General features: G+C 46.5%; 1 protein-coding gene across 2 annotated transcripts in view; it reads left to right on the plus strand.

Annotated features, from left to right (window-relative positions):
• The window catches only part of BRWD3 (bromodomain and WD repeat domain containing 3), a 1637103-nt gene that overhangs the window by 1504228 nt on the left and 106084 nt on the right, over positions 1 to 26791 (plus strand). For both annotated transcript variants that reach the window (XM_078688510.1, XM_078688511.1), the window contains one exon: positions 20327 to 20479. In XM_078688510.1, the coding sequence (XP_078544636.1) occupies positions 20327 to 20479 (153 nt within the window). The remainder of the gene's footprint in view (positions 1 to 20326; positions 20480 to 26791) is intronic.

Raw genomic sequence — 26791 nt, forward strand, 5'->3', positions numbered from 1 at the left:
GCTCTGAGGTAGGGCTGCTTTTTCGAGGTCCAGCACCAGGCACCCCGATCTCGGCCAGTGTAGGGTGGCATATGTCTGTACTCTGAACAGTCTGCGAATATTGGAAGAGGTGCTGCGTGTGGGTATGAATCCGTTCTGGTCATGGTGGACAAGGGCGGGAACCAAGGTAGCTAGTCGCTGGGCTAGGGCTGCGGCAAGTATTTTGTAGTCTGTATTGAGCAGGGCTAGAGGGCGATAAGAGCCCAGGCATGTGCCGTCTCCGCCAGGTTTCAGGATGGAGATAAGATTGGCTTCATTCAGCGTAAGGGGGAGAGAGGAGTCTTCCACCGCAGCCGTGTACATTTTGAGGAGTGCGGGGATCAGGACGTCGGAGTAGGCCTTATAAAATTCGGCAGGCAGTCCATCCGGGCCAGGACATTTGCCATTAGATAGATTAAAGATAGCAGTGCGCAGTTCCTCAGGTGAAAGCGGCGTTCCAAGGTCGCCTTGTTGTGCGATGGTCAAGTGTGGTATCTGTATGCCCGAGAGATACTCCAAGATGTCCGTCTCGGGTACTCGCAGCTGGGAGCGGTACAAAGCGCGGTAACGGTTTGTGAATGCCTCGTGAATTCTGCTCTGTGTGTATACCACCCCGCCTTCATCAGGACATATTGCAGTCACAGGCGCTGCGAGGTCTTCTTGTTGAATGAGCCAGGCCAGCAATCTCCCTGGTTTGTTGATGTGTGCGTGCCGAGTGTGCTGCATAGTTTACGTGGCGGAGTCGCTCCTGTAATCTTGTGTGTTCTGCGCGAGCCGTGAGTAATGGTCCCTCATCTCCGTCCTCTGCCTCCTGTTCCTGTTGGAGCAGGTCAGTTTCTACTCGTTTTAGGTCTTTCTCTAGTCGCGTCCGCATGTCTCCTTGTGTACCCAGGCAATGTCCTCTGATCACAACCTTGAAGGCGTCCCATTCGATTTGGCGGCTGGACGCTGTGCCCGTGTTTTCCTCAAAATATTGTGCGGTCTGTGTGAGAAGGGAGTCCCGGAAAGGAGCATCCAGGAGCATAGTGGGCTGAAATCTTCATGTAGGAATGGGCGGGTGCGGACGCTCCTATGCTATATCTAATACGTGCGGGTTGTGGTCAGAGTGGGTACGGCCCATGTAGTGGGTGTTCGTGATGAGGGGTAGTAGTTCTGCGGTGACCATGTATCTATCTAGTCGTACATGCAGGGTATGTGCCCCCGAGTAATAAGAGTACGCCCTAGTGTTGGGATTGTGGGTGCGCAATGCTTCATGATGGTCCCATTGTGTTGCCCAGTCGGTTAGCACTCTCATGGCTCCAAGCGCTGGCGCGCCGGCTTGAGGTGGAGAGGAGCGGTCCAGCGCCGCATCCAATATGTAATTGTAGTCGCCTCCAAGTAGCCAAGGGATGCCGTGCCAGGGTGCCAGTTTCTCTGACAGCTGCGCGAGAAATCCTCCCTGGTCTGTGTTGGAGGAGTACAAGGATGCCAGAACCACTGGCTGCCCATCTAGTCTGCCCTGGATGGTCACAAATCTACCCTTTGGGTCAATGTGTGAGTACGTAACTGCTAAGGGAGTCCCCAGTCTCACCCACAGCAAGGCCCCGCGTGTGTATGAAGAGTATTCAGTGGCGTAGAGCTGTCCGTGCCACCTGCGGCGCAGCGCCTGCACCTACCCTTTGTTCAGATGCGTCTCCTGTAGGAGAGCTATGTGAATGCGATGGCGTTTGAGGTAGGAGTAAATTTGGTACCTACGTGACGGTGTGTGCATGCCTCTAATATTCCAAGTACACAGCTTTATTGCATTCATGGCATCGGTTCAGGTGTACCTAGTTCTGCCAGCCCACCTCTCCCCCAGCATGTGTCCCCACTTCCGTATCCCCCACATTGCTCCTCGTGGCAGTGTGTAAAACAGACTCGCTACCAATTGACAAATTTCCTCATGAAAACCATAGGAACATAAATGCAAAACCATAACAGGCCGGGAACGTCCATGCCGCTAAGCAATACCAAAAGGTCCGGTGCTAAACATGCCATCGTCCAGACTCTCAATCGAGACAAATAACCTTACAATTCTATGGGGTGCTGTATGCTAGGCACAGCTACGGTATAATTACAGTGTGTGTGCTAGTAAAGGCTTTCACCCTTCCCAGGCCTCAACAAATAGGCGTTCATCAGCAGGCGTTGCGCTGGCCCCCCGTCACAATCTGCCTCGTGTATGATCGCTCGAAGCAGTGCATAACGCAGGAAGTCATGTTCTGTCACGCACCGTGTTCACAGCGCGGATACCAATAGTCTAGGTGCAGTGGGCCGAGGCAGTAGGGTGGGCGCCAGCCGCCCATCATCGCGGCAGCGAGCAGAAACACCTGGGGTGGTACTCACTGCGTTCCTCCGTCACCTGCCTCTGGTGTTTCGGAGGTTTCGTCCTGGTCATCTCAGGGTCACCGACCCGCAAGTGCTCGCCTGCTCGTACAGGCCAAGAATATCCGGCTAGGCTCTCCTCGCTGTGAATCAGTGGGACCCCTGAGGCGACCAGATCCGCCGTTTGCGTTGTGACATCTGGTTGGTCCGCAGATTGCTGGGAGTCCGGGATACCATAGATCTCCTCGTCATCGCTCGGAAAGGTCTGTGGACTACCGTTTGGAGCTTGGTTTTACGATGGCGAACTGCTAATCTCCGTGACTCTACGTAGAGCATCTTGTTGTTCCTGTAGTACCTGCTCCGCAGGTGGGGAGTTTCCCGCCGCCCCCTGAGGCGGGCAGGTTGTTGACGATCTGCATCTGCGTCGTCGTCGTGGGCCTCGTGCGCGCGTAGTTGTGGTGGATCCCTGTGTCCGCCTGGGCGTCGAGTCCACGCCAGCGTCCAGCCAGGCCTCGGTTTCCTCTGGACTGGTAAAAAAATGCGTTTTGTCTTGTGCTACCACTCGCAGCTTGGCGAGGAAGAGGAGAGAGTACTTGAGTCCTATCTGTCGCAGTCTCTTCTTCGCATCAAGGAAGGAGTGTCTTTGGCGCTGTACTTGTACCGTGTAATCAGGAAATAGCATTATTCTGGCATTGTCCTGGCATTGTCAATCTGGATGTCTCCTAATTTCCTAGATTCACGCAAGATCGTGTCACGGTCTCGGTAATTGAGGACCCAGAGAAGTAATGGTCATGGGTTGGAGCCTGTGGGGAGAGGTCTCGTTGGTATTCGGTGAGTGCGCTCCACCACGAAGTGCGGTGACAGCGTGCCTTCCGGGAGCACCGCGCGCAGCCAGTCCTCCTCGTGTTGCGTGGGGTCTCTCCCCTCCCATCTTTCCGGTACTCCGACAAGTCTGATGTTGTTCCTCCGTGCCCATCCTTCCGCATCCTCGGCGTGATCCTCTAAAAATTCCACTCTGTTCAGGAGGTCTCTGACATGTTTATCCGACTGGACGACTCTGGGCTTGAGGTCGGCCATTGTTCCCTCTAGTGTGGTGGTGCGGTCTGCAAGTTTTTTGTGGTCAGCCCTCAGGTGGGTATGGTCTATTGCCACACTGTCTATTCTGGTTTCTAGGGAGGTACGGGTCTGTTGGAGCGATTCCTCCAGCCGCTCTATGGCGGTGAGTACTGTGTCCAGTTTCGTTGTCACTAGGTCAGTTTCCATCTGCTGTGGTGGTTTGTCTGTTTTTCCCTTTAGTTGTGCACCTCCGGTGCCAGTGCGTGTCTTCACCCCTCCCGACATGAGCAGAGCAGCAGGTGTGGGACCCCGTGGAGTTTGCAAGAGTTGTTAATGGTGGGAGTCACGGAGTCCAAGCTATGGCGGCCCCGGAGGGCTATCAGGCCGGCAGTTTTCCGTTCGCGCTTCTTTTATTGGGATTCGTCTGTCCTAGGCAATAGCGGCTGTTATGTTCTCAAATGCCTGGTCACTGGTTTGTGCATCTGGGCGTGCCCGCCAGTTAGTGGTTACCTTACAGCGTGTCCGTTCAGTGTGTGGTCTGTCGGTATGGCTCTGATAATCCTCGTTCCCTTTACAAGTACACGAGGTGCGTCCTCCGCCAGCCTCTTCGCAGCGCTGTCCGTGTCTCAGGTCCCGCCGCCAACACCAATTCCCCAGGGCCGACGATCCTCGGTGCCAATCGTCCGCGCAGCAGCTGGGCGGGCAGGAGATGTAGGCGTCCCCCGTCGAGGCGTTGTGTCTCCGCTTCAGGTCTCAGTCTCCCAGCCTCGCCGGTACTTCGGGGAGAGAGCCGCCTCCTGCCCTCGCCGCGTAGGGTCCCGCGCCAGTCCGTAGCGCGGGGTCGCATCTCCCAGGAAGGTACGGGCCGCCAAGCACCAGGCCTCCGCCGGCCCTCGACAGTCACTCTCACCTCGTCTCCTCCCCGAGTGCCAGCCGGTGGGGGGTGCAGCGTATCGGGGCCCCGGTGTCCGTCAGTAGTGTCTAGCTCCTCAGCGGCTCACCTCACTCGTGAGTCCCAGGCAGCCCAGTGTTCAGTATAGGCCTCGTCTGTGGGCCTCACTCCCTCGCAGGATCTCCAGTCCCCTACTGTCTCTCTCTCCCAGCAGCCAGGGTGTCACGGCTCAAAGAGGCCCCAGGCGAGAGTCGTTGCAGGTCGCTCCCACGATCAGGAGGGTGCGTGCCGTCCAGCAGTCAGGGACAGGCGTACAGGGCGGGCCCCGCCTCCTCCAGGCTCAGCTCTCGTCCGGCGGCCCGTCCGGCAGCGCTCTCCGGGTCCTGTATAGGCTTTGTGCGCGGCGGGGGCCGCGGGGGGACCAGCAGCAGATCAGTGGGCCATGGCCCAGGGACGTGTGTGGGATCGTCTTTGCCCAGGCGCGAATCAGCGGGGCTGGGTCCTCGGCGCCCTGTGCCGCAGGTCTTATCTGCAGGCCTAATGTGTGTGTGCAGGCCTCGGCCTCACGTGGTCCCATACGCCGGTCGGGCGGCTGGTGGTGCGGCTGGGTGCCCTCAGGAGGCACCGGAGCAGTCGTCGTAGTCTCCTCCGGTCCAGAGTTGGCAGGCAGGTGGAGGGTGCTGCCTCAGCACTCCGCCCGCATTTTCAGCCTGCTACGGATAATCTTAGCGGATTTTCGGCCTAGGGAAGGGGAGCTCGGGTCAGAGCTCTACCCGTCTGCGACCGCCGCCATTGCGTGCTTAGCCACGCCCCACTGATGACATCACTGATGACATCATCCAGTGAATGTTGTTTAGTTCGTTATTTAAATAAGTATTATATATATAACAATGTGCATTGAAGAATAAGTGGATGTATAGGTGTCTCAATGGTGGAATTAGTAGCACTGTGCTTGACTGTCTAAGTGAGTAATTTAAAGTGTCTCACTAAATATATGGGATAGTGATTCAATTGTGTTGTTTTCTGTTTTACTTTATCTGTTGTTGTGTAAACTAGTACATACGTTGATTACTAGGTGTGTGAAAGTTTATATTAGTATTAATTAGTTAAGTAAGTATTTGTATGGGATAGTGAATGTGTGTGTGTGGTTGAGTGGGAGGTGTGTGGCTATCCAAAGATATGTTAATAGTTGATTTAGTAGGTATATGATGTTAAGACTGCACGTGAAAACACTTGTTTGGGTGACTGAATCTCTTTATGGGTATGCTGATGAGTAAATACATTTCTCAATGATAAATATCCAACAAAGTAGAAATATAAAAGGTACTGTATATGACAGTTGTTGTTTATAAATAAGTAAAATATAAGACTCAGGGATTGTATCAGTGACTGTATTGAAAACTGTATACTTGTAATAGTGATTTTATAACACACTAAGTATGAGTTACTATTTATGTCAATAAATAAAGTGGTGTTTGTATAAGTGTGTAGCTGAGTAAATGTTAGTATGATCAATTGTTTGCATAAGTGAGTAGGGTGGCTGCATAAGAGAATAGGATGTGTGCTGGTATGTGCTGGTATGTAATGTCGACGTAGGTGCATAAGTATAGCTAGTGCAGCTAACTATAACGGAGGAATTTCAATGGTTTTGTAGGAGTCAAATGTCCATCTAACTATAACATCCCTAAAACCTATGTTTTTTTTCAGTGAATATATATATACATATACATATATACATACTTACAGCCAGCCCACTGCTTTCATGTGTTTGTTTCAGTGTCCTTTAAACCTACTTGCTTGCTAGCGGTCAATTCTTCTTCTTGTCCCTCCTTTCTTCTTTTGTTTCCTCCCACAGCAGCATTGATCAACTACTGTATAATTACATTCATTTCGGGGACTATTTTTATTTCTGTTTCCTGCTCTCCTGAGCCCCATGTCTCCCACCTCCTCTCCTGCTTAACTGCCCCCACCTACTCCACCTTTGCTGTTTTTTTAGTTCATACAATTCATATTTATCTCGCTATTCTTGTGTTCCCCGGCTTTTCACCAGTACCAAATACTGCTCCACTGAATTTAGGGAATTGTAGTTCTTTTTAGCTTTGAAATGCTGTAAGTGCAGCAATAGCGCAAGTTGGAGGGACTACATGTCCATTCATGCCAAGCGCTTTCTCACCACATTGATGTCATCAGCATGGGAGGAGGATCACAGAGGCACTGGGGCCCCGGAGCAGCAGCAGTGGTAAACCGGGTCGTCTGACCCTAGCTTCAACAGTCGCTTCCTCCCTCCTCCTGCTGCTGCTTTAATGAGATCAAATGAAACTGAAATCGAATTAGAATAATACGGCGGTAATAAAAAGTTGAAACGAGAGGCATGGAGATGAAAAGCTATTTTGTAAGGGAATTAGCTACGATAAAGGATAAAATAAAATGCTGGCGACATGTACTGAGACCAAGGGTTACTTTCATATGTTTAAAGCTTTTGCTAATGGATTGTGTTTGGTGAAAAACATATCGTCATCACCTCATTTCTGTCCAAGCCCAGTCGTCTCCCTTGCCTAAACTTTTCTCCCAATCTCTTTCTGATGCATGCACTAAATACATCGTTTTCAAGTAGCGCCTTGGCATGTTGTGGTATCCTGATTATGGTATCACGTCAGTATTAGAATGTATTGGGAGCATTCTGAGTTAGGTGTCCCTTTTGTAGTGGGAGCGTTTCAGTTGGTGAAGCTGATTACAAGCCTGACTGACCCGAGTGATTGTTAAGCTGTTCCTCATTTTCCTGGAATATTTTTTCAGGAACCTACTTCTATTAAACGTGTCATCTTACTTCATATTGGAGACAAGTGGGAGTATTTCCAGTGATTAGAGGACAGTGTTCACTTTTTCTACATTTAAGGTACGTTTTCGAATGTAAAATTTGTGCGTGAATGCACCAGCGGCAGTTTGACATACTCTAGTGCATTGATTGCACCTGCGGCTGTGGACGATTAGACGTGTCATGGACTGCAGAGATTTTGTTTTAATCCTTGAGGATACGTGTTAAAAGAGAAAAGTTTTAAAAAAATATTTATTTTCGTCATTGTTTTAAAAAAAAAAACTTACTGTATCTCAACGGACATTTCTTCAGCTCGAGCGTGTTCTGGATGAGTGTTCGTTTCATCGCGGCTTACCGCAAAGCATCGTGGGATGGAATGCATTCTGGGATGTGATGTGACACGCATTGTGCACGTTGTCGGACATTTTGGATTGGGTTATTGACAATTTTCATCGCGCTTTGGAAATGCAGCTTTCTTCGTATATTGTGTGTATTTCAGCGATGCGCACGCTTTCTTTCTACTAAATTTTTATTGTGAACATTTCAGTTTAGTATATTAATTAATTGGCAATTATTTTCTTTATTTTTATTATTCTATTTCTTTGTTACTTATTATATAACGTGTTTCTAGGATAATCCTACCATGTCAAACATACTAGCTCCACCACATTTTTTACCTACTGCTGGGGAGCCAAAAATGGAGTGGGATTTATGGTATCCTATGTTCTTAGCATACGTTGACGTTTTGGAAGAGGATGGCTGCTCATCTAAAAGGAAACTTGACTTGTTAAGACATTGCCTAGGGGGTCAAGGTATTAAAGAATTTTCTAATTTACCTCCTTTAGAATGCTCTGAGGAAACTGATGTTTTTGAAATTGCGATTAAACCATTGAGCACTAGGTTTGGGAAGAAAATTAACACAGTAATGGAGCGCTTTAAATTTTATTCACGAGCGCAAAGAGAAGATGAGACTATTGAGAACTATGTGTCTGCTTTACACACTTTAGCTGGATCTTGCGCTTTTAATACAATTAACTATGAACAAGTGTTGCGAGATCAAATAATGATGAAGACCCAAAAGTAAGAAAATTCAGGAAAGACTATGGCTTGGCACTAAGTCTTCTCTTAAAGCTGTTGTTAATATCGCTAAAGGTATTGAACAATCTGAGAAATTTGTTAGCGAAATTAGAGGTCAAGCCCAAAATTTATCCGTTAAAGTACAAGATTCTGTACCAGAAGTTTCAATTGTAAAAAGTCAAGTTGTTCAAAAGAAAACCTTTATTCCTTTTAAAAAAGAAGGGGTTTCAAAAGATAATAGATTTGGGAAAAACGTAATTTCATAATTTTTTATAGATGCGGTAGTTTTGATCATGTTGGGAATTTTAAGAACTGCCCAGTATTGAACAAAATTTGTGTCAAATGTAAGAAGACTGGTCATTTTGGGAAAATGTGTAGGTCTTGTCAAAAAGTAAAATTGCATTACATTTGATGAAGAAAATATTCCTGAAGAGTTTAGCGAATTTAACTGCATTTCATGTGTATCTGGTGCTAATGTTAAGAGTTTTCCATCGTGTATAATATCAATTGATGGCAAGGATGTACCTATGATGGTTGACTCATGTGCTTGGTACTCCATAATAGGTAAGGATGTGTTTCAAGAATTATGGGGTGATAGAAAATGTTTTTTACCAGATATCAACCCCGGTGGCTATTCAGGACATAAAACGAGTTAGAAGGATATATTTGGGCTGAACTTGATTTTAAAGGAAAAACAACTAAAGGAAAGGTGTATATATATAGCTCGTAAAGGGGTTTCTATATTGGGATGGCCTCACCAAAAGGAAATGGGTATTAAACTGGACCCTAATGCTTCACCTTCAGTTTATATAGTGTCATCTGATAATGAGTGTTTGATTTCTGATGTGAATTTGTTTTATTTCAAGGGTATTTGAGGAAAAACTTGGAGAATATGTTGGGTTTAAACATAAAATTATACTGAAGGACTCTGCTACACCTGTTAGACATAGAGTGTGAAATGTTCCGTTGGCATATCGTGAAAAGTTGAAGGATATGTTAAATGATTTGGTGAAATCTAACATTGTTGAGCCTGTGGAGTCTTCACCAGGGGTTTCTCCAGTAGTTCTTTCACTTAAAAGCAATGGCGATCTCCGTCTGTGTGTGGATCTTCGCAGTTTGAACAAGGAGATCTGGACGAATCGACATCCTTTGTCAAAAATTCATGAGCTTATTTCCACGCTTTCAAGTGCTTGTGTTTTTTCAACTTTGGATCTTGCAAGTGCCTATCATCAGGTGGTTTTGCATGATGAGTCCAAAAACTTAACAGCTTTCATAACACCGGAAGGTATGTATCGGTTTTTGCGAATGCCATTTGGTCTGGCCAGTGCCGCGTCTGTTTTTCAAAGACTTATGAAAGAGATGTTGGAAGTTTGTAATGGGGCAATTGCTTTTCAGGATGATATATTAGTATTTGGGAGAAACTTTGAGGATCACGATAATAATTTGAAAGCTGTGTTGAATAAAATACAGGTGAAAGGGCTTACCCTCAGGTTTTCTAAATGTAAATTCAGACAGCACAAAGTTGAATATTTGGGTCATGAGATATCTAGTGAAGGTATAAAACCAAAATTTGACCACATTTCTAGTATTTCTAAAGCACCTGCACCTGTAAACAAAGAGCAATTGTTTTCTTTTCTAGGGTTAACCGAATATTTTAGCAAATTTGTTCAAAATTATGCATCTAAAGTGTCTTCGCAACAGTCTTTACTTAAGAAAAATGCAAAGTCTGAGTGGGGTAATGAACAACAGAATCAGTTTGAGGTATTAAAAAAAGAAATGTGTTCTGCTCCATTTCTAAAACCTTTTACCATTGGTAAAGAATGTATTGTGGCAGTGGATGCCAGTAATACAGGCTTGGGCGCTGTATTGATACGAAAGTGTGCTGCCGATGAAAACATTGTTTCGTATGCATCTAGGACATTGCGAGGTGCGGAGTACAATTATTCTACGATCGAAAGGGAATTGTTGGCTTGTACATGGGCTGCTCAACACTTTCGACAGTTTTTATGGGGCACTAAGTTTCGTCTTAGAACGGATCATAAACCTTTGGTGAACATGTAGGATGCTGGTGGTGGTAGGATGTTGACGGCTCGGTTAGCCAGATTAGCAGCTAAGTTACAGGAATATCAGTGTAGTGTAGAGTATATTCCGGGATGGTTAAATGTACATGCGGATTGTATGTCTCGTTTATCCTTACATCAATCTCTTGATGTAACTGATTTGAATGAAGAATGTGATGTAGCGTATACTATGGAGGACATTAATGGTGGTGAGTTTGTGGATGCTCAGGTTATTTCTGAAGAGATATGGTTGAAAGCTATGTCTGAGGATGTAGTGGTGTGTTCTGTGGAGAAATTCTAAAAAGGATGGCTGGCCTGAGGAAAGGAAATTATGTGGGGAATTAAGTTCATTTTTCAATATTAAAAGTTGAACTTATGTTTACAGGAAAAATTATTGCTAGAGTGGACAAAATTGTTCATCCGCGTGGCGTCAGAGAGGATTTAATTAGGATTGCCCATGAAGGTCATTTGGGTATGTCTGGTAGTAAAAGGCGTTTAAGAGAATTTTATTGGTGGCCCAGTATTGATGGTATGGTTGATAGGTGGGTCAGAGAATGTTTTCCTTGTTCAAGAAGTGATAAGTCTGTGACATCATTATCTGTGGAAGTTTCTCCTATTGAGTATTCACAAGGACCTTGGAGGAAGTTGGGAATTGATATAATCGAACCATTGGGTCTTACTCCTTCTAAGTACGTTTTTGGTTTGCTTTTGGTAGACTACTTTTCTAAATGGCCTGAAATCAAAATAGTTGAAAGGATAAGTTCTTCTCAAGTGATAGGATTTCTTAATAATGTGTTTAGTCGTGAAGGTTTACCTTCAGTAATAATTTCTGACAATGGCACGCAATTTACAAGTAGAGAAATTGAGTTGTTTTTTAAGAAACATGGTATAGTTCACATGGTAGAGTTTCTAATCATAATCCACAGGCCAATGGTCAGGTTGAGCGCTTTAATAGAGTCATTAAAGAGTCTATTCAATAGGCAATGAAGAATGGTATGGATTGGAGAAAAGCCTTACGTGCTACGTTACTTACTTATCGCACATCTCCTAATTCAGTCACTGGTTGTTCTCCTTTTGAAATGTTGAGAGGTAGAAACCTGGATTGAAATTGTTACCATGGTGGTTAAAGTCTAATGACTCTGAAGTGACTGGTGTTGATTTCTCAAAAGTAAGAGAACGGGTTAAGAATTATCAAGAGAAAATGTTTAAAAATGTTAACAAAGGTCGAGTTACTAATCGTAAAGTTTGTATAGGGGATTTAGTACGGGTGAAGTTGGGTAGTTCTACTTCTAGTAGATGGTCTAAATGGTCTGATCCTTTAAGGGTCATTGAAGTTTTCAGTAAACCAGTTAGAGTAGAAGGAGGTAAAATATGGAATTTTAGACGAGATCTGGTATGATGTCTAAGTGGGAAAATCAGTCTGTTGTTAAATCTCCAGAGAGTGTTGAGGAAGGGGATACTGAAAATTTTATGGACAACTTTTATGATTTTGAAAACACTCTTGATATTACAAATAATACAAATGTTTTGGACAATAATACTGAAGGGTTGGATAATGTTATTGTAAATGAAAATGTTGATCCAATTGTAGATGCATCTATGTTTATGAACAAGATACCGTGTTATCTGGAAATTCTAATGTACAAGGAATTGCTGTAAGAAGAAGTTCTCGTTTCAAAAGCGTACTTGTTAAACTGAAAGATTTTGTTAGATGTTAATTTTTTTGTTTGTTTTAAAAGAGAGGAGGTGTGTGGTATCCTGATTATGGTATCACGTCAGTATTAGAATGTATTGGGAGCATTCTAAGTTAGGTGTTCTATTTGTATTGGGAGCGTTTCAGTTGGTGACGCTGATTACACGCCTGACTGACTCGAGTGGTTGTTAAGCTGTTCCTCATTTTCCTGGAATAAATGTTATTTCAAGAACCTACTTCTATTGAATGTGTCCTCTTACTTCATATGTACAATGTGTGTACATTCTCACATTAATGGAATGGGAGAAAAGCGCTATATGTTAGTCATGAAGCCTGACCGGCTTGAAACACCTGGGTCCTATGATGAATAGAGCCCAGCGCCTATAACTAGAAAGGGCAGGCTGAGCGCACTATCAAATCTGTGGCCCCCTTAACAATAATTTTGATCGCAGCAAAAACATCCGGAAACAGGGGTATGTTTTTAAGTAACAAACGAAAAATAAATGGCTCCGATGCACAAGGATTTTCAAACAGCACTGGAGCCATTGATAACTTTCTTTACCAGGTCTGCCATGCTACTCCTATCACACATGGGCAGGGAAAATTTGTGTGAGGCCTCCTACCCCAAATATATGTACATTCTAAGAACACCTGCGTGTGGTTTCTTACAGTTATAGATTAATAATACACTGAACGAAAGGAAAGGAAGCCAGCATTGACATAACTAGTTCCATTGCAAGAGAGTGCACGTTTCTTGGTTATGACAAATATTTGTGGGATTAAAATTTAATTTGAAGTAAATTCTCTACATACACCGGAAAGGCAAATGTATAAACACTTTTTATGGTCGCAATTAAAGTGCTTTGGTAACAGCAAAGATTATATTAGTGGAATTTCCACTTATTTATTCTCATGCCACCTATTGCAAGTGATGTGCAAATTATGAACTTATCATGTTTGCAGGCGTTTAAGGTAAAGGTGACCAAGTAAAACATTTTTGCACTGTCTGAGTGTCGTGGCCATTTGCAGGAAAGGTTGAGGGCCTGGGATCTATTTTGAGTATTTGGTGGTTTCTTGCAAAAACTTAAAATCGACCTAGCCAAGTTCCGTCAAAAAGGGCAGTTGAGGAGCATTTGAGATGGATCTTTTGACATTTATTTAAAAAGGTGGGGCTCACACAGATAAAAATTTACCTGTGTGGTGGGTATAAATATACATATCCATTTTAATATTGCACTGTCTCATGGAACCCCCCAGTAAGGCATCTGGAAATTTAATTATTTTGGGCTAAGAAGTTGTTCACACATATTACCTAGTATACAGAACTTCAGACAGTAGAGTCCTAAAGGCGAAAGGAACCATACTCTACAAAGTAAATATACTAGGAGAAAAATAATGTCATTGGGTTGTTTCCCTTCGTTTATAGTTGTCTGGGAAGCTGTCCCTACTGAAGATTCAAGCTGTTTTTCCAACATATAGCCCTTATTAGAATACGTCTCTTATTGACAAGTGTAGTGCTGTGAAACCCTTCCACTTGGGTGGGAGCAGTAACCTTTGTTCTCATTAGGCCTTGTCTGGACTATGTTTAAAGAACAAAGAGTTTCTACAGCAGGTTGCATTTGAGCATATCTAGGAAATCTATAAAGAAGTTGTTTCAGAGGACACCTTTAGCCAACCCCAGGCATTCATTTGCGATGTTTAGTAAATTACAGGCTTGTTAGACAGAAAATATTGCACTTTTGTGTTGCAGTCTTGCTTCATTGTAAAACATTGTCATATTCTTCCATCATTATGTTTTTACCAGGAATCATAAAACTGTATATAGGTATAGGCATAGCATATGCAGGCTTAAAAGAGAGATGTGATAATTGTTCATACATGCCCTATTCGAGAGGAGCAAACCCAAACTGTCCACTAGAGTCCAAGAAAAGTGACTGCTTCATCAAAAGGTGTATCTTAGGTGCAGGAAAGAGTCCAGTTCACAAGCAGTTCATTGATCAAGCACACAGCTATCAAAGCATTCAATAAAAGAATCATGTCCTGCAGCCAAGCAGACTGTTCCAACTAGTAACGCAGAATCTTTGATAGAAGAAAGGCAAAGAGGGAGCACTTGGCGTTCTCGCTGACTTTTTGTAGCATTTCTTTGTCCCTATGTGTAGCAAGCCAGCTCTTTATATGGTATGCCAAAAAGAGGTATACCATGCAAAGAGTCCAGGTATTTCCTTAATAGTAATCAGGGACTTGCTCTAGCAGTCTCAAGATGCTCTTCTAGGGGGTAATGTGGTCGAGCAGCCTTAAGCCTATCAGAGAGAAGTGTTCGACATCTGCACATACAGCAGTCCCAAGATGCTCTTCTAGGGGGTAATGTGGTCGAGCAGCCTTAGGCCTATCAGAGAGAAGTGTTAGATATCTGCACATACACAAATAGGAACTCACTTTTATCGAATGCAGCAAGTTCATAATTATGAGGAAAACACTGCAGCTGCCGAATCACATAATTCAGTTAAAGTAAATGTTTTGATATAACCTTTATTTTGCACTTTAGTAATTACTAATATCTTTTGTATAGGCAAAACACTCATCCACCCTCCTCACCGATAACATTTGTTGCACTCCACACCATGCCACATATTTCCAATAAGCATAATTTCACTCAATACTACATACTTCTACACCACACAATTCAAATGTACACATTTCAGTTTCACGTCAATTAATTCGACAACAAACCACATAATTCAACTCAACAACACAATTACACACTGCATACATCCAATCCATACCACAGAATTCCACATAATGCAGCAAAATTCAACAAAAAAACACATAATTAAACTCCACTAACTACCACTATACAGCACAAAATACAAACACACATAATTACACACCGACACACAGGCCCTCTCAAAATACTTCCAGTACACTCAATACCACATAATTACTATCCACATAATTCCACTGCACACCATGCCACATAAGTCCACTCTACACCACACAATTCCACCACACAATTCCACAACTAACAATTTCAATCCAACCCACATAATTTCTCTCCACACCACATACATCTATTCCACTCCATACCAAAACACATCGGTAAAAGACATTGCAATTTACAATGCCAATAGCTCTAACCCTTACAAATGCGAGACCTATTGCATTGCAAATGCTTTTTTTGTAAAGCTATCCAGTGTTACTCCCAGGCACCTGGCCCCCACCTCTCTCCTGGGCTAGAAGTAGGGCGTGGTTGTTATTCCCACTACTTTCTGGTCCCCAAGAAGTACAAGGGGGGCTTCCGCCCCATCTTGGACCACAGGAACGTCAATGGCTTCCTCTCGAGGGAGAAGTTCAAGATGTTGACTCTGGCTCAGGTCTTGGCTGCCCTGGAGACTGGATGGTGGCGTTGGACTTGCAGGACGCATATTTTCACATCCCTGTCCTGCCGGCCCACCGACGTTACCTGCGGTTCATGGTAGGCCAGGAGCATTTTCAGTTTGCCGTGCTCCCCTTCGGCCTTACCAGCGCTCCTCAGGTGCTCACGAAAGTGATGGTGGTGGTCACAGCTCACCTGTGTAGGTCAGGGGTGCCAGTCTTCCACTGCCTTGAAGACTGGTTGTTGAAGGCGGGCTCACACCAAGCAGTTGTTACCCCCCTTCAGACTACGGCCGACCTCCTGCATTTGCTGGGGTTCTCCATCAACATGTCGAAGTCGCGCCCAAGTCCCTCTCAGAAGTCCCCCTTCACGGAGTGGTTCTGGATTCGACGTAGTTTTGGGTCTATCCTCCCGAGCAGCGAATCCAGGGTATTCAGGCTATGATTCCGATCTTTCCCGGGTTTGTCAGTTTGACCCTCCGGTTCCTGGGCCTGATGGCCTCCTGCATCCTGCTAGTGCAACATGCCAGATGGCATATGCAGGCTCTGCAGTAGGACCTGAAGTTCCAGTGGGTGCAGCATCAGGGCAACCTGTTCGATCATGTTCAGATCTCGGAGGCCGCTGCACGGCAATGGCAGTGGTGGCTCAGAAATCGCGATTGGGTCAATGCCAGATCCCTCTCCCTTCCCCAACCGGAGCACACAGTGGTGACAGATGCGTCCCTCCTGGGATGGGGAGGCCACTTGGGGAGGCAGAGATCAGATGCCTCTGGTCTCTTGCCGATCCCGGCTCCATATCAACCTTTTGGAGCTTCGGGCGATCCGACTTGCACTGAAGGCATTCCTTCCCTCTGTCCGGGGAAGTGTAGTGCAGGTGTTCATGGACAACACCACCGCCATGTGGTATTCCAACAAACAGGGTGGGGTGGGGTCCTGGACCCTATGTCAGGAGGCTCTGCGCCTCTGGACCTGGCTGGAACATCGAGGCATTACCTTGGTGGTTCAACACCTGGCAGGTTCTCTGAACGCCAGGGTGGACGAACTCAGCCGCCGGTGGATCATGAATGGCGTCTGGACGTGGTGCAAGGTCTCTTTCTGCAGTGGGGAGAGCCTTGGTTAGATCGATTTGCCACCGAAGAGAGCGTGCAGTGTCATCAATTCTGCGCGTTGGAATTTCCAAGGCGTCACTCGCTCGGCAACGCTTTTCGTCACAAGTGGAGCTGCGGTCTGTTGTACACCTTTCCGCATATACTAGTTCTGCCCAGAGTGCTGAAGAAGATCAGACGCGACCGGGCCCAAGTCATTCTTGTGGCTCCGGATTGGGCAAGAAGATACTAGTATCCCGAGCTACTCAACATGGCGATCAACCCCCCAATCCAACTGCCTCTTCTGGAGGATGTTCTGTAGCAGCAGCAAGGGATGGTCCTCCACCTGAACCTGTCCAGCCTCCACCTCCATGCATGGAGATTGAGCGGCGACAGTTGACAGCTTTCGATCTTCCTCCCGAAGTCTGTGATGTCATTCTGGCAGCCAGGCATCCCTCCACGAAAACGGTATACGCCTTCTGGTGGAACAAGTTTGTGGCATGGTGCACAGCAAAGTCTGTGGATCCCCTTTCTGCCCCTCTTTCTGAAGTCCTTCTGTTCCTTCTTTCTTTGGCCCGGCAGGGCTCTGCTCTGGGCACTACCAAAGGTTACCTTTCGGCCATCTCTGCCTTTCTACGGCTTCCAGATCAGCCCTCTCTTTTTAAGTCCCCGGTTGTTAACCATTTTCTGAAAGGCATTATGCACACTTTTCCTCCTGTGCCGTTCATCATACCTCAATGGGACTTAAACATTGTCTTGACATATCTGATGTGTGCTCCCTTCGAGCCCCTTCATAACTGTTCTCACACTCAAGACGGTTTTCCTGGTAGCTATCACCTCTGCCAGAAGAGTGAGTGAGCTTCAGGCCCTTTCTTCCAAATCTCCTTTCCTTTCTGTTCATCCCGACAAGGTGGTTTTAAGGACCCATCCTTCTTTCTTGCCAAAGGTTGTCACGCCCTTCTACATCGGGCAGACTATCACTTTGCCCACCTTCTTTCCGCCTCCGCATCCTTCCAAAGAGGAAGAGAGGCTCCACCGCCTGGACCCAAAACGTGCCCTCTCGTTCTATCTGAAACGCTCACAACATTTCAGGGTGGATGACCAGCTCTTTGTTGGCTACGTGGGCGCTAAAAAAGGTTGGGCCGCGCACAACGGACCATCTCTCGGTGGATCGTTCTCTGCATCAAGGCCTGTTACTCGTTGGCTAAGAAGAAGCCTCCTGTGGGGCTGCGTGCCCATTCCACCAGGGCAACAGCAGCCACTTCTGCCTTGGTACGCGGCGTTCCTTTGCAGGACATTTGTCAGGCAGCTACATGGGCCTTGGTGCACACGTTTACCAAGTATTACTGCCTTGACAGTCAAGTCCGGAGAGACAGCTTTTTTGGCCGTTCTGTTCTCCGTGACTTTCTGGTGTAATCTTATTCTCAGACCCACCACCGGGGTTGGTATTGCTGGGGTATCTATTCTAAGGTAAGGAATCTATCACTAACGTGTCTCTTTCAGATTCACCAGTTACTACTTGTGTAACGATATATATGTAAGAGACATTAGTTAGTGATAGATTCCTTACCGCCCCACCCATCCTCCCCGTTCTGAGAACTGATTACTAGGGTTATGATCATCCCTTTCAGTGCCCTAGTTCATTGCACCAGTGGTCAGTTTCTTGCATGGCTCTGCGTTCCTGGCGCAGAAAGTTGTGTACAAAAATGACTGAGGTACGTGCTCTAACCGAATCTGCACTTACTGGTGCAGAAAAAGAAAGAACTGACATCAGCGCGCATGGGTGGTGCCTAAGTAGTCTCTGTGAAGTCATCTCATCGCATACGACGCCAGCGACGGACGTGGAGCCGCAGGACACCGCCTAATGACGCGCAGGGGTATTGCTAAGCAAACCTTTCCGGATCCAGTCTAACGCCTGGGGATATTCTAAGGTAAGGAATCTATCACTAACTAATGTCTCTTACAGATATATCTTTACACAAGTAGTAATTTGTGCTTTGTGTGCCAAATAAATGAATAAATAAATAGCCAGATTTTGACTAAACTCAGTAGAGTAAATCAGCTTGTGGTCAGGGGCTATGTTTGTATGGAAACTGCCATGGCTTCTGTGTAAAATAGAAGGCTGAAGGGTCTGCTCTATCAGCACCCCTCCCCCCCTTTCATGACCCCACTTGCTGGCAGGAAAACAGGTGGGAAAATTAGCAAGATTAGGGGGTGTGCTCACATTCAGCCAGCACCCCTCCTAGAGCAGGCCAGCTGATGTGGACCCCACTTTTTAAATGCATCCATGTTGTTTTGGATGGAATTAGCCTTCTAAGGTCAGGGTTATGCCCACTTCCCAGAGAAAGTGGTCATATAGAGGGTGTACACAACCTAAATATAGGTAGCTCATTGGTTACTACCTGGCACTACCCGTAAACGCCCGTAAATCAAGTATTTAAGTGGGCCCCCTGAACCCAATAACTCAATTTCGGCGGATCAACAGAAGAACAAATGAGTCACTTCCTAGTGAAAAATGCAGCAGAACTTTGGATGTTGGCACGTAACCCTGCCGTCCTCAGCCCTCTCTCGACAATTGCGACAGAGTGACTCGTCCTGCAAGCTGGAAAATTGCCAAAACCTTGAGTTGCCCGCCAGCACTTCAAGTTCGAGCAACTCCCCTGCAGTCTGCAGGCACCGACAAGCAGAGTGTGGTCCTCCCACTTGCAGCTTCCAGCCTGACCTATGCCAAGACGATCAGGAGAAGGGACTCGTGCTCTGGAAGGTCAGATTGCTCTCTCCACCAAGTGTGAAGACACCAGGACCTACCAAAGTTGTGCAGTACCAACCCCTTGGGTTCTGAACGCCCTACACTAAACACCAACGACAAGAGTCCAGTCGGGATTCTGTCTGCACCAGGACTAAGCAGCTGTCGAGGATATCAGCATAACTGAGATCCACTTTGAGAGTGACCCAGCAGCCTTGATTTTGCCCCTGCCAGCTGGGTGTTTGGTGATGGAGCAGAAGAGAGGACTTCAATGGTAGAATGTGGTATGCTGGTGGAGAGTACTGGTGGCGTATATGTATGAGTCCTAGGGATATTCAAACTGTACTGAAATTAACCTTATAGCAGGTGAGCAGGATGATCGCTGGGGCAAATGAGGAAGCGGAAGGAAAGGCATCAGTGAATGGTGGTCGTGATTGAGCCTAGCAGTTGTTAGGGGCAGCTGGTGCTATACATCAATGATCCTGGGTAATTATCTGGTACTGATGCATCATGGTGGGTTGGGCATGGTCATGCTATTGTAATAGAGAGAAACTGGGCTAAAAGACTCCGTATTCAAGTAATCTCCCAGGCATAGGCTGTGAAACGGCAGTGTAATCCTTTGGCCTCTTCTCTGTGTAGGGCTGTGCCCTCTGCTTTAGCCCATTGAGACATTGCATGGAGCCAGACTTCGTGGATGGGAGCAGCAAATATTCCACTTCATGGCTGTGGTCCTCCTGGCCAGGATGAGAGCAAGATCCAAGAAGCATGCCACAGTTTTTTGTCTACGGGGTCACCAGTAAACGCCCAGGACCCCTGCCTCCCCGAAGTCCATTCCCCTATACTCCTGACCTCCTCCAGACTCAACAGATTTGCCTCCCAAAAAAAGCGAAGCTACGGCCTTCCCGTTGTAGATTATTTACTGCCTATCTACGTCTATTCACAGGGCTTCCGAGTTTGGTGTTGTGAAAGATTGTATTTCATGGGTTATTATTCCACTGAAGGAATCACAGTATCCATCATTGCGAACTTAAACAAAGGGATGTAACTTCTTTGTTTATATTGTGAAATGTGGGCTCTTGTTTATTCAAATAATTGTAATGATATAAGGCAACATAAAAAATGTGCGTACTTAATGTACATATATAAATGAGCTTTTTTAATGTTTCCGACAGGATTATCGTGATCTCATAGAGACTCCAATGGACTTCAGCACTGTGAAAGCGAACTTGGAAGCAGGGATTTACACTACTCCACTTGAGTTTGGAAAAGATGTTCGATTAATATTCAGCAACTCTAAAGCATACACTCCAAATAAGAAATCACGGGTAAGATATTAGAATTGTGTTTGTTTTTTAAAGCTTTTTTATTGTGCAACTGGATATATTTTTCATTTCAGATTTCAAAACGAAATTGTAGTGAAAGTGGGCAACTTCTAAAGTTGCAAGTAATGGTTTGTCTGCCATTGATGATTGATGCAACAGTATGTTTCTACTCTGCATATTTTATCGGCCCTGATGGTGTTAGGACTTCCTTGTTCAGTAATTTTCTTGAAGTTCTCTTTGGAGAATTTACTAGCCTTTGATTCTTAAAAAAAATCACTTTTTTTCCAACATATCTTTTTATTAATGACAAACTGATAACAGTACATACGTCACATAGTACATGCCATGGTTTACAATAATGCCGAGTTTGTGACATTTAGTTTACTCTCAATGATTGGTACGCCAATTGATTTATACTCATCAGGGGATGCTAATAGCGGTAAACTGGGCAGTACGCATATGCCACCCCTGTACTCATTCCATATACCCCATACTGTGTCCACTTCCTCGGGCATCCCCTTTATACATACACTGTTTTCTCATTAAACAGGCAACAGTCCATATCTTGTTTCCATTTCGCCACTGTTGGTACCTCTTGAGCCCCAGTTTCCTTTCAATATTTCGCTTAGCAACCATCTGACCCCGCGATACGTATCTGTTCTCTTTACTGCCCAAATCTGTTGGTTCCCATATATTTAACACACATCTTTTGGCCTCCAACACTAGTCCCTCTCCCAGTACCTCCTCTATACACCAGACTACGTCCCTCCAAAACTTGCTAATGTGGGAGCACTCCCATATTATATGCAAAAGCGTGCCTTCCAGGCCCCACTGTCATCTGCATCTAGAGACTTCTCTATATCCAATCTTCACTAATGATGGCCCTGTAAAATATACTCTGTGTAATATTTTCAACTGTACCAATTTTAGTTTGGAGGAAATTGCAACCTCCTTGGGTGATGCCAGTGCTTCCAACCAGTCTTCATCCTCCACCTCCGACAAGTCACTTTCCCACTTTTTATGGAGCTGTGGGAGAGAATCCGGCAAGTAGTTAATCAGCTTTGTGTAAGTCAGGGAAATTGCTCTTTTTGGCATAAACCCGTTGAGAAGTCCATGTTCGAGCAGCGCAGCTTCAGGAGGAGTCTCACTCACTGTCAGCAGGGCACATCGTACCTGTAGATACCTGAATCTTTCGGTCTCTGCCAATTCGCACTCTTGTTGTAAAGTCATGAAGGGCACAACCACTCCCATTTTCCAATGATCGCCCACCCTAGATATTCCAATGGTGTTGCACTTATCGAAACCGCTTGTCTTCCATCGTGAGCCCAGCTGTTCCGTATCCCACACTGGGGTGGCTAGTGTAACTTTCCTTTCCTTTCCCATCCCAGACTCCTATGCACCATGTGCCACACCTGAGTAGAGTGCATCGTGGGACCTGTCAGCTGTAGGTTTGAGGGCCTTGAATGAAGCGCATGTGTGTAATTTCTCCCAGGTAAGAGCCACCTATCCATAGCATACCCAGGATCATTCTGAGGTCGGTTAATGCATTGGTTGATGGCCGTCGACTTGGCTGCTCAGTAATATTTTTTAATATCCGGGAGCCCGATTCCCCCATCATCCCACACTCTCACTAGCTTTGGAAATGATATCCGTAGCGGGCCACACCCCAGAGCAGCATTCTTTGTTCGCTTTCCATGGCCGCAAAGTAGGATGTGGGGACCGGATTAGGTAAATTGTGGAGGACATACAGGAAGTGAGGCAAAGACATCATTTTAAAGAGTGCTACTCTACTTAATATATATATAATATATATATATATATATATATATAATATATATAATATATATATATAATAATATATAATATAAGATAGAGGAAGAGTCTTCAAGTGCTCCACATCATGTTTTAACTGCTGTAGCCGCGGCAACAGATTATATGTATAGAACAATTTGGGGTCTTCAGTGATAAACAGTCCGAGATACTTGAATCCAACAGTTAACTCCAGGATCATAACAGCAGTCAAATATGGCAGTGTGCTAAACAACTGTTCGGTGGTGTGTCAAAGATGTCCTTCCATGCTGCTCTTCAGAATTATTATTTATACATTTTGTGAGATTTTTATGAGTTTTAGAAATTATTTGTCTTCTCTATGCCTACCATCTTTAAACTATATTACTTACTTCTCTTTACTTTATACTGATTGATGGCACTGACCCATTGCGATCAGAAAATAAGGAACTTCCCTTTCGTAAATTATTAAAGATCTGACTCTTCCTGAACAGCTCATATTAGTTTCTTCGATCTGCCATGTGTTGCACTATCAGCGCTGAGATGCCTAAGCGTGGCAGTTGTCAGACTGGATATGAAGACTTGTTATAATAGATCGTTATACAAATGTTGTTGTTTACTGATTACTTATTCATCATTCTGTTGTACACTTAATCAAGCCAACATTGAATTCCAAAGTATGGTACATTAAGCCAGCAATCTGAAAGAAACACGTTAGTTATAGATTCCTAACCTTAGAATTACCCCCAGGTGTCAGACTGGATCCGGAAAGTTTTTTCGTTAGCAGTACCTTTGCTCGTCGAAAGGTGGCATTGGTCGGCTCCGCCTCCGTTGTCGGCGTCGTGGTAGCTGGGATGATGTTGCGGCAGTTCTTTCTTCTTCCGTGCCAGCCAGTGCCTATCCGGGAAGAGCAGTACATCAGTAACTAACTTTTGTCAACTTCTTTTTTCGATTCTTCAACTCCGAAGGTACACAAGGGATGCCCGTTTTCACGCCCTGCGGTTCCTGTCATCGCATGATGTCGGTGACGAATCCGCACTGCGTGTGTTTTTTTTGCCTGGAGCGCGACCACGACCCCAAGTCGTGCTCTGACTGCCGGTTGATAGCGCCGAAGACGTTGTGGTAAAGTGGTCCCGAAAGCTGCTTGAGCACCAGCAGTCGGCTCCATGCCGTTCGAGGTTCCGGTCGAGAGGGAGGTCGAGGGACTGGTCGCGGAGCCATCACCATTCCGGTTCTATATCGTCGAAGTCTTCACACTCGGGTTGGGTAAGTCGAAGCATAAGAAGAAGTCGAAGAAGCATCGTCGCTCTTTGACTTCTCCTCGTCGGTCGGCCAATCCGATGAGGCCCGCGGGTGGTGCCCCTCCTGCGGCTCTGCGCGCAGAGCCCGAAGAGTCAACTCCGAGTTTCGCTCCCTTTCCGGGACCCGGAGTGACTCTTGCCCAGCTCCGTACGTTCTACGAGGTGATGCATGCCATCTTTGGACGGACCCACCCCGCCGGTGAGCCTTCGGGATCCGCGGACTCGGTTGGGGGTGCCTTGGTTTTTGCTGCCGGCGGCTCCGGCCCCAGCGCCTCAAGCCTCCCTTAGATCCAGGCCTGGGTCCGGATCGGCGCCGTTTGACCTTGTTACACTGGCGCCGCTTCTGACAGCACCACTTCCACGCTCGGCTCCAGTCGGCCCTCCGGTCGGCGTCGACGGCCTCCATCTCGACGTAGACACGGAGCCGGACCGGCATCGTCTAACGCCGGACCCGGCGCTGAGCGGGGTTTTTATGCCCTGGTTCACTCCTGGAGCCTCTTTTCAATCTGAGTGAGGAGGAGGACTGGGAGGGATCAAGGGACCCCTTAACTGATCGGCTCGGTTCTGACCAGCACTGGAGAGAGGAACTGGGGGATGCCAGTGGTCTTGACACTTCACCTGACCTTGGCATGTTGTCTCCTCCTACTGTGGCTACGGAGGAGGGAGCGTCGTACGCAGTGGTGTTGTGTAGGGTGGCTGAGGCTCTTAACCTCGAGCTTTCTACGGTGGTGGTCTGGACTAACCTCCTGACAGAGGTGCTTCAACTGGCTGCAAGCTCTTCAGAGCCCCTGCTGCCGTTCAATGAGGGCCTCACCGATATCCTTTTGGGCACGTGGTCCAGGCCCAACACGGGGGCTCCCGTGGACAGGATGATCGCCCGATGCCACCGCCCGGCTCCTGGCGACCCCACTTTCCTCTCCCAACCCCCCACCCCGGAGAGCTTGGTAGTCCAAGCCTCCACTTCTAAAAGTGCCTTCCCTACCGCTCCACCGGAAAGGGAATCCAAGAAGCTGGACCACCTTGGTAAGAAAATGGTTCGAGGCATGTGGGCTGCTGAATTCATATCTGTGCATAGATCGCCGCCTTATGTTGGGTCCGGATGATTGCACTTTGTTGTCTTGGAAGAGTCTTCGAAGTATCACGAGATAGGTAACTCCTCCCCTAGACTACAGTGCGCCTGGGCATCTTCTCCATCCTCAGATTGTTTTTTTTGCCATTGGGTTTGGATGTTACTCCAAAACTCCAACTTCGGAATCAAAACAAAACTTCTCTAACGGCCAAAAGGCCTTAGACTTCGACGGTATTGTTCTCGTTCGGTACCTCTCTACTCGATCAAGGTTTCCATCTCGACTCGGTCGTCGACGTGGGCCGTTGGGCCTTTTTGACGCCACGTGAGACTGCCGTCGATGGAAAGAAGCTTGTTTAAAAGGTGTCCACAATGCCACTCCCAAGTTCCCACATACTGACAAACACTCAGTATGCAACAAGTGCCTTTCCCCAGACCATAGGGAAGAAACCTGCCCAGCCTGCGCCCAGTTTCGGTCGAAGAAAACCATACGGATCCGACGGGCCACTAGGCAAGAGATGCAGCGACAGGCACCGGAACCGGACAACATCTTCGATGATGACCAAGAACTACCGGAAGCTCCAGATTCGGACCTAGAGATCGTCACCGTCGAGGACTACTCGGACTCCGATGACAAGATCCCGCCGGGGCAAATCGTGAGTACACAGCCCCCGACACCAATTACCCCGCTACCAAAGGCTCCGGTCGAGGCATCGCCAAAAGGCCTTAGCCAAGATCCGAAAAAAGTTTCGCCAGCCCCGCCATCCGGCTCGGCTCTGAAATCAAAACCAAAACCAAAACCTTCAGAGACCCCAGGGCCAAGTACCATCATCCCTAAGAAGGTTCCAGAGCCAAAGAAGGTAGTCGACCCGAAGGGCGTCGAACCGAAAAAGGCCGTACAGCCAAAAGCGTCGAGCCAAAGAAGACTGTGGACCACAAAAAGGCCACTCAGCCAAAAAGCGTCGACCCCAAAAGGATAGTCGAAGCGAACAAGGACACACAGCCAAAGGGCGCTGAACCAAAAAAGGTCGCCTACCCGAACAAACCCGCAGTACCAAAAAACGTCGGCTCGGCAAAGGTCGCCGACAAGAAGGGTGCTGTACCGAAGCCATAGCAAGGCCGAACAAGGCTATCGACCCAAAAATAGGTGCTCCGAAGACACCAGTCGATCCAAAGAAGACCATCGACTCGGAAAATGACAGACAACCAAAAAAGCCTGTCGAGCACAAAAAACCTGTCGCGCCGAAAGATCCGGTCGACCCGAAAAAAGGGCACGAGCCAAAGAAAAGCAATAAAACACCAAAAGTCATCGAAAAAGAAGGTTTTACCAACCCAAAAAAGTCTAACACTCAACCAAGGACTGTAGAGGAAGAACTCTTCCATCCAGATCTATCAGACGAGCAAGTTAAAATATATATTAACCCAGAGACTGGTAAAGTCACAATCCTGCACAGGAAGAAGAGGCCACTGGACACTGGCTCTCATTCCCCTATTGCATTAAAGAAGAAGGACTTTGGGACTTCTCCCTCTAGGCCCTTCATCCCTTTCTATACTATCATGCCTACTACACCTTTTGCTCCTTACTCTCCTTCTCACCACGGGGACAATGAGGGGAACACAGGGGAAAATCCACAGCCAGAATAGGATTTTCCACAAGATCCTCAACCACAAGAGGAACCATGGGAGGAGCCAACAGACCCATACAACACTCATCCCATCCCTGATGTACCCTCTTATCCAACTAGGCCGTCACCTACTGATGACACCATTGTCTTCAACCTACTCATAGACAGGGCAGTGCAGTACCACAACGTAGACATGCATAATGACCCTGTTGAAGAAGACTTCTTATTTGACACCTTCCCCACTTCAGAAAAGAGTTTCAGAACATTTCCTATGTTAAAGGGAGTGTTAAAACACGCACCTGACATATTTAAGGATACAGCCAGGGCACGAGTAATCAATCCCAGGATTGAGAAAAAGTATAGAGCAGCCCCTACAGACCCTACCAACATTAGAGGGCAGTTACCATTAGACTCACTAGTAGTGGCTAATGCACGTAAAAGGGCCAACTCCCAAACAACGGGGGAAGCACCTCCCCCCGATAAGGAATCAAAGAAACTAGAGTCGTCAGGTAAAAGGGTAGCAGCACAAGCCTCC

The sequence above is a fragment of the Lissotriton helveticus genome, chromosome 4_1 (genome assembly GCF_964261635.1).
Source record: "Lissotriton helveticus chromosome 4_1, aLisHel1.1, whole genome shotgun sequence".
Lineage (NCBI taxonomy): Eukaryota > Metazoa > Chordata > Amphibia > Caudata > Salamandridae > Lissotriton > Lissotriton helveticus.